This window comes from Merops nubicus, unplaced genomic scaffold, assembly GCF_000691845.1.
Source record: "Merops nubicus isolate BGI_N331 unplaced genomic scaffold, ASM69184v1 scaffold8770, whole genome shotgun sequence".
Taxonomy (NCBI): Eukaryota; Metazoa; Chordata; class Aves; order Coraciiformes; family Meropidae; genus Merops; species Merops nubicus.
In genome coordinates this window covers 9,765-16,384 of record NW_008584780.1, presented here as the reverse complement: position 1 = coordinate 16,384, position 6,620 = coordinate 9,765, and the positions used below count along the sequence as shown (strand labels likewise).

The following is a 6,620-nucleotide window of genomic DNA, read 5'->3' as shown; positions in this document are numbered from 1 at the left end:
GGGAAAGAGAGAAAGGGAGTTTTGCAGCTCTAGTTCCCAAACTTTTGAATCAACCCTAGTCAGCCCTCAGAACTTCTTGTCAATATCCTTACTGACAAACTTTTAGCTAGAAATTTCATAACTATGACATGACTGCTGACTACAGAACTACAAGATAGTTGTTTTCCCACAGAAACTCACCGATGTTGCTTCTTAGTTGGTGTCTCATTCTCTGTCATCTCCGGCATGGTTTTGGAGAAGAGACCCTGAAGAAAATTTTAGAAGGAATTAACAACTCCTGCACTCTTCTGAAGTCATAGCACATGACATTGGTTACATCATTTTGCTTTTGATGACAAAGGCAGGGCCACATTACAAGGCATGCAGAATCCCATCACCTTGATGTAGAGCAGTGAGTCATGTGTACATTCCAAATTAAGCAGGCTACCCTGCAAAGTGCTTTGTGAACCCCCACTATGATGAACCAACTTCAATTTCTTCAGTTACTTTAAATATAAAACCAACTATAACCAAACTACTTTGAAGAAGTAGTTAAGAGTATATAATTGTTTTCTGAAGGGGAGGTGGTACAGCTGAACTCTCTTTTGTCAGCCCTTCCTAAATGAACACGCATTCAATTCCCAGTTCTAAATAAACCTAAGCAAAACAGAAGCTACAACAGGCACATTCTATTAAACACAAATTTACACTGCTGTTAATGCAGCAAATTACAAAACTTACTTGCTATTGAATTCATGTACAGCTCTTTGGTTATATAAAATTCAATTTAAAATGGAGTTATGAAATAAATTCACACATAAAGACCTAATGAAATGCACCTAATTTGTCCTGAGCTTCAATACATCAGTAGCCTGTATTTAGACAAAAAAAATCCAACTTGTGAAAAAAAAAAAAAAAAAAAAAGATTAGATTAAATCAATTATGGTTGAACATGTATCTACCAGGGAATGAATTTTAGAGACCAAGTAACATGAAGTATACTGCAGATGACAACAGGGGGAAAAAAAAAAATCTGTTTTTTTGATAAGGCTGAGGTCTGTATTTAGTTTCATTCTCTCTCCAACCAACCTGTTATTGCAACTCTTTCCATGGGCCCTCAGACACCCTGTGGCTTCACCTCTCCCTGGAAAGTTCATCAGCTTCTTTTAACAGGCTTCGTATCTTTAGGGTATTTTTTTGTTTGTATGTACTGTAAGGAAGTGGGGGTGGGTTTTAAAATAACTTCCAACACCAAGCAGTTCTTAAAGGTAACTGAGCCTACCATTACTGACGCCGACATCCCAAACCAAACCCAACCCAACCCTTACAAACCAGAAAGCCAGGCATCCCTAGAGCATCCCCTCTGGAAAGGGCTGCGTGTGCAGGCACCTGTCTGCATAAAGACAACACAAATAATCTTTACTGTGCCAGAACGGAACTCAGATGCTGTTCTCCAGTCTTTACACTTAAAAGGTTAACTGAATGTAGCACTCTTGCTTAGTAAAGATTAACTGAGGAAAAGAAACATTAGAGCTGATGCTGTTGACCACTCTACCCTTTCTTTAAGTACTCTTCCTGTGAAGACACAGGAAATGTTGGCAAACCACGAAGTAAAGCAAACGGGTGATACCCTGCAAACAGATCCAGCTTGGGGAACTCAAAGTGCCTGAAGTTTTCAGGAGTTGAACTCAACTCCTCTGCCTACATAACAGTGTTTGCACCATCCCAAAATTAGGCACACTCCTCTCCAAGATGAGTTACATCGCCCCACTGGGTGTTACATACAGCCTGCCTGAAACTCAAGCACCAGAGACTTTTCTAGCCCATCACTGGGAACATGTAACTTTCTATTTGTATTTCTTGACAGGCTTTGCTTTCTCCATTCTCACTGACCATGCCCTGCATTAATTATGAAAAAACCCAACAGAGTTACAGAGCCTTTTACTGCGGGAGAAAGTAGTGGGGCAACTTCAGCACTTTCATTCACTGTTATATAAATTATCAGTTTTTAAGATGAAGTATCACAAGGTTTCTTCTCCTTTAAATCAATTTAGCTTAATCCGCTAACAATTTTATGTTTTGTAGTAGTAAGACCAGTCCAGTTAGTATCTCAGGTCCGCCAAGTTAATGAAAATTCACAAATCTGAAATCCAGCAAAGCTTGTTTCCCCCTCAAAGGCATCTATATCTTATCCCTCCTGTGTGTAGCTGGTGATGGTCAGTGGTACGAACTTATTCTAGCTGCATTCAGTGTATGAATGATGAAGAAGGGGTTAGCTGGGAGAGTTTAACAGGTGTACGATTCTGATTATAAAAAAAAAGTAAATCTGGTTAAAGCCCAGCCACATTTTACACTGCTGGCAACCAGAGAGATGTTCACATGCACACTGAGAGACTGATGTCAGCACATCTCATTTCAGTGGGCTTGTTTCAATTGTGTCAAAGCAGCCCAGCAGAATCTGCATCCATTAAGGCTGCCAGCAAAGACACATGAAGCAGAGCAGCTACCGAGTAATGCTACGCTCTCATATATCCATTATTAAGACAATACCTTTTGTATCAGGAAAAGCAGCTATTCAAGGGGGTGAAGGGGTCATTTAATTTAGTGTATACAGTACTGTTCCTGTGTAGTGAGGTAAGGATGTCAGCAAGGAGCATGTGGACATAGTTCTGGTACGAAAAAGTTCACAGACATGACACTCAGAGAAAGGAATATGCTGGATTGCATCGTGGGGCAGTCACATACCATGCTTCTTCACTTTTCTGCAGCATCTGCAAGGACAGAGCTGATGTATTTATTGGATGTTACTAGAACGTGGCAAACATGCTGGAAATCAAAGCAAAAAGATGAAAGAGGTCTCAGTTTTGGTGAACTTAGTATTTTTGAAAGAAATGTATTCACCAAGTAACCATTTTTAATCTTGCAGATTTATACAACTTCAGAACCATGGGAGTATTTCTGTATTACACTGTATTTAATATAGAAAACTTTGGTGTGAATTTAAATGGCCAGTTACCATGCAAGGCTACAGATAAAGCACAACTGTGTGAAGGTAAAGGATGCAAAAAAAGCACTCATCCACAAATACCCCCTCCCAGAACAGAGAGAGCTGCTCTGACCCCACCTGCTTCTCCTTGCACACCACATCCACAAGCCCATCTTTCCCCTGCCCCCAGTCAGAGCACCCACTTGTGCCTCCTGGCACAGGCTCTCCATACTCCTATATTCAAGCTGCTGCTTCTGCCCAGGGCCCATGTTACCTCAGCAGCAAAATTCTTATTCCCAACAGCAGCACCTCTACCTCCCAAAGTCATGATATACACAGTTTTCTAATTGCCTTATTTCTTCCTCCTCAGCAGATGCCTTGAACGATTCACTAATATACTGCAAGCAATATTTGGAATGCAGGCAAGGCCTTAGTGGAAGTTTGTGCTGGCATTTATTAATATAGTCTTTAACCAATTTTTGTTCCTGAGAAAATGGACTCTTCATTATAATGTGTTAAAGATGCCCCATTTATTACTTCCTCTCCTGCCTTTTTTTAAAAAAATTATATCACTAAGCTTCTTCTAAGTAATGTCATTCCCTGGACATTTCAAGCCAGATATCACCACGTTGAGGATATAAGCCTCAGAAACTATCAAACAAACAACTCTGAGTTTGTATTTGATACACTTGAATTCTGCTGAGACCTACAGCCCCTTTCATACAGCAGACAGGGCATAGGAATGCAATAAATATTATTCTAACTTCACTTTTCTGTGGAATTTCTTTAGGTCAGAAGTTTACCGATATTCACACAATTCAAACAATGTTTCCTCAAGTGTTTCACTGCAGTTTTGTGGGAGCCAGAAGAAAAACCAAGGCTGTCTGCATTATCTAACTAACCAGTTTATTTTCAATTCCTGATTTTCCACCTGAAAAGAGGTAGTTAAGTTTATTAAACAGCACTTGTATACAAAGCTGAGGTTTCTATTGCTAGATTGTACCATAAGAAACATAATAAATTAGGTTTTTTTTCCCCATATTCTTATTTTGTAAGGATGAAACCATTTGCATTTTATTTGATATACCTCAAAAGAGTTAGAGCTGGCAACAGCAGGGAAGTTGTATTCTTAAGAACTGCTGAAAATGTGGGCTCTGCAAATTGAAAAAAAAATGCTGCCTAGGTGGAGACTTCTGTGGGCTGAGGAGTGATGTTTAGAAGTCTCCATTTCTTCCTTGCAGCTGTTTTATCACCAGAGCTTTGGCAAAGAGTTTCTCTTTACTCTTTCCATATCAAGTAATACTTCTGCACTGAGAGATTCCTTCACTGATTCATTAAAGCAGAAAACATGTATTTGCTTTATAAGCTCAGTGTCAAATATATTTTGCCACAAAATGTGCTCACTTTACTCAGCTGAAAGTCTGCAGAGAGAATGTAGCACATTCTAAACTCTTGAGCCATATGAAGGAGAAGCAATTCAATGTTTATAGTTACTGAGTACCAAGGTTCCCTCAAGCTTTATGAAGTTCATAGCTCTTACAATGTCAACCTGAAATACTCATTTTAATTTAAATGCAATGTCGTCCTGAGAAACAAAAAGATATTTTGTGTTCTGAAGATTTAAATTTAACGTAATTTCATCTCTACCTTTCTGAAAAAATGGGCTAGAAAACTCAAATATAAGCTGTCTTCTTTGGCAACTTATCTTATGAAACCTTTTCTTAAAAATACATGCATTCAGCAGATTTACATTTTTAATAAAGATTATTTCATTTGACATTAACTTTTCACTCTTCATTCAGGAAGTGTTTCCAACCTTAATATTCATCTTATAAGATAATAATTCTTTCAATCTGCTATCTTTGTCTGTACAAACCAATCTTCCTCAAATGAATAAAGCTACTCTGTTCCTTTATATAAGGTAGAAAGTATCTTTTTAATATGCAGCTATGCATATTCTGTAAAACTATCAGTAGTACAAATCTTTCTTCCTCTTAAAACACTTCAGCAGGCTTCCGCTGTGAGATTGCTACACTCTCACAGCTCTTACTAGCTTGGTACACCTCACGCAGCTAGCCATGATTTACAGCTAAGATCAGTTCCAAGGCATAGATAATAACTATTCAAATGCTATTTTTTTTTCCTGCTAGACAGTAGTGTCCTCCTCATTCATTTCGGTGACTGCTGGAACTCTCTTTTCCCATCCTCCATGTAGGTTTTACAATAAGGCTTCAACCATGGATTTAATCCAAGCTTTTAATCACAGGCAAGGTGCCCTTGAGATAAAAAGACACAATTCACTGCCTTTTCTTTATTTTTCCTCAAAGCACTTCTATTCTAATTTTGGATTTACCGAACAAAATCATTGCAGGAAATTAAACTCAAAAGCTTACCTTTGTAACCTTTTTATTTTTTTTACCTTTGTGATTGCTACCTACATATATCAACTACTTTTGCCTATAAAAATTACCTGTTCAGACTATTTTGCTGGAAATTGAACAGGACTGCTTTTCCTGGTAAGGGTACAAATCCCTTTGATATCTTTCACTATGGTTTCTGAAGAAACCAAGGTTTCCCTGCTACTGCACCGTGTCTCTTCATCCACCCACTCACAGCAGCTGAGCCCACGGGCTCACCTAAATGAAACCTCTCAAAGATACAAAGATCCCAGATGTTTACAAAACCTGAGGCTGAGCAGAGGAGGGGTGAGGTCAGTGCTGACGTGGCAGGTAAGTGACTGGGTACCACTCAGGTCTATGATCAGCTCAGTAGCACATCACAGGTCATCAGACTGGTCACAAGACACACCATCTTTTGCTGAGGAAGATGTAGGAGGCATCAGAAGGCAGGACAGAGCTATCTCAACTTTCCACAGAACACACATTCCCAGTGCAAGCCAGCTGGCACCAATGCCAATAAGCTAAAGCTTCTTACACAAGCCACTTTTTAAGGTGTCTGCAAAGAACAACACAGGGGGAAAAGAAACCTTCACTGCTTTTAGAATTTTTTTTCTTTACCCCATTTGTTTCTACTAAAAACTATCTAAACTCAAATACTTTGGTATTTTTCCTCCTGCTGACTTAAACCAATAAAGTTTCAGTAAGGCTATTAGATAAGAACATGCAAGGGAACTAGAAGGAAAACTTCCTCTTTTTTTTTTTTAATAACAGAATTGGAGGAAGAAGCAGGGTTATCACTCAAGTGATATTTTCTCATATCTACATTAATTTTTATTTTAATTTATAATTTTTGTAATATTAAAGACATAATTGCTCATGACTGTTTACTAACACACAGTGTCAAGGCAGCAGAATTGTAGGGTCATTCTGGGAAATCTTGACCAGGGCTGCTGAAGAAACTTCAGGAAAAAAAGGAACTTCCCTGTTATAACCTAGAAGTCCACTTCTCATGTTTGTTCTTCTTGTTCTATCGTTGTTGCTCCTCAAGTCTTCCTAGGTTGGTATGTCCTCCTTTATCTTAAAAAAATTAGAGGAGAGGAAGAGAGAGGAAGATCACATCTAGTGAACCAGCCTCTTACTTGCTGATGATGTTCTGAAAAATATTTAAGGAGGGGTATTTCTGGACATCTTGCATCCAGATGTGAGCTGCTGCCACCCTCAAACATTGTGTGTATGAACTCGGTACTACAAACAGA

At 38.8% G+C, this 6,620-nt stretch overlaps 1 protein-coding gene across 1 annotated transcript in view; it reads right to left on the bottom strand.

Moving 5' to 3' along the window:
- Nucleotides 1–239, bottom strand: part of KIAA2018 (KIAA2018 ortholog) — a 14,022-nt gene extending 13,783 nt beyond the window's left edge. Inside the window, exon 1 of the mRNA XM_008945344.1 lies at nt 181–239. Within this exon, the coding sequence (XP_008943592.1) occupies nt 181–227 (47 nt within the window). The 5' untranslated portion in view covers nt 228–239. The remainder of the gene's footprint in view (nt 1–180) is intronic.
- Nucleotides 240–6,620: the final 6,381 nt, after the last annotated feature.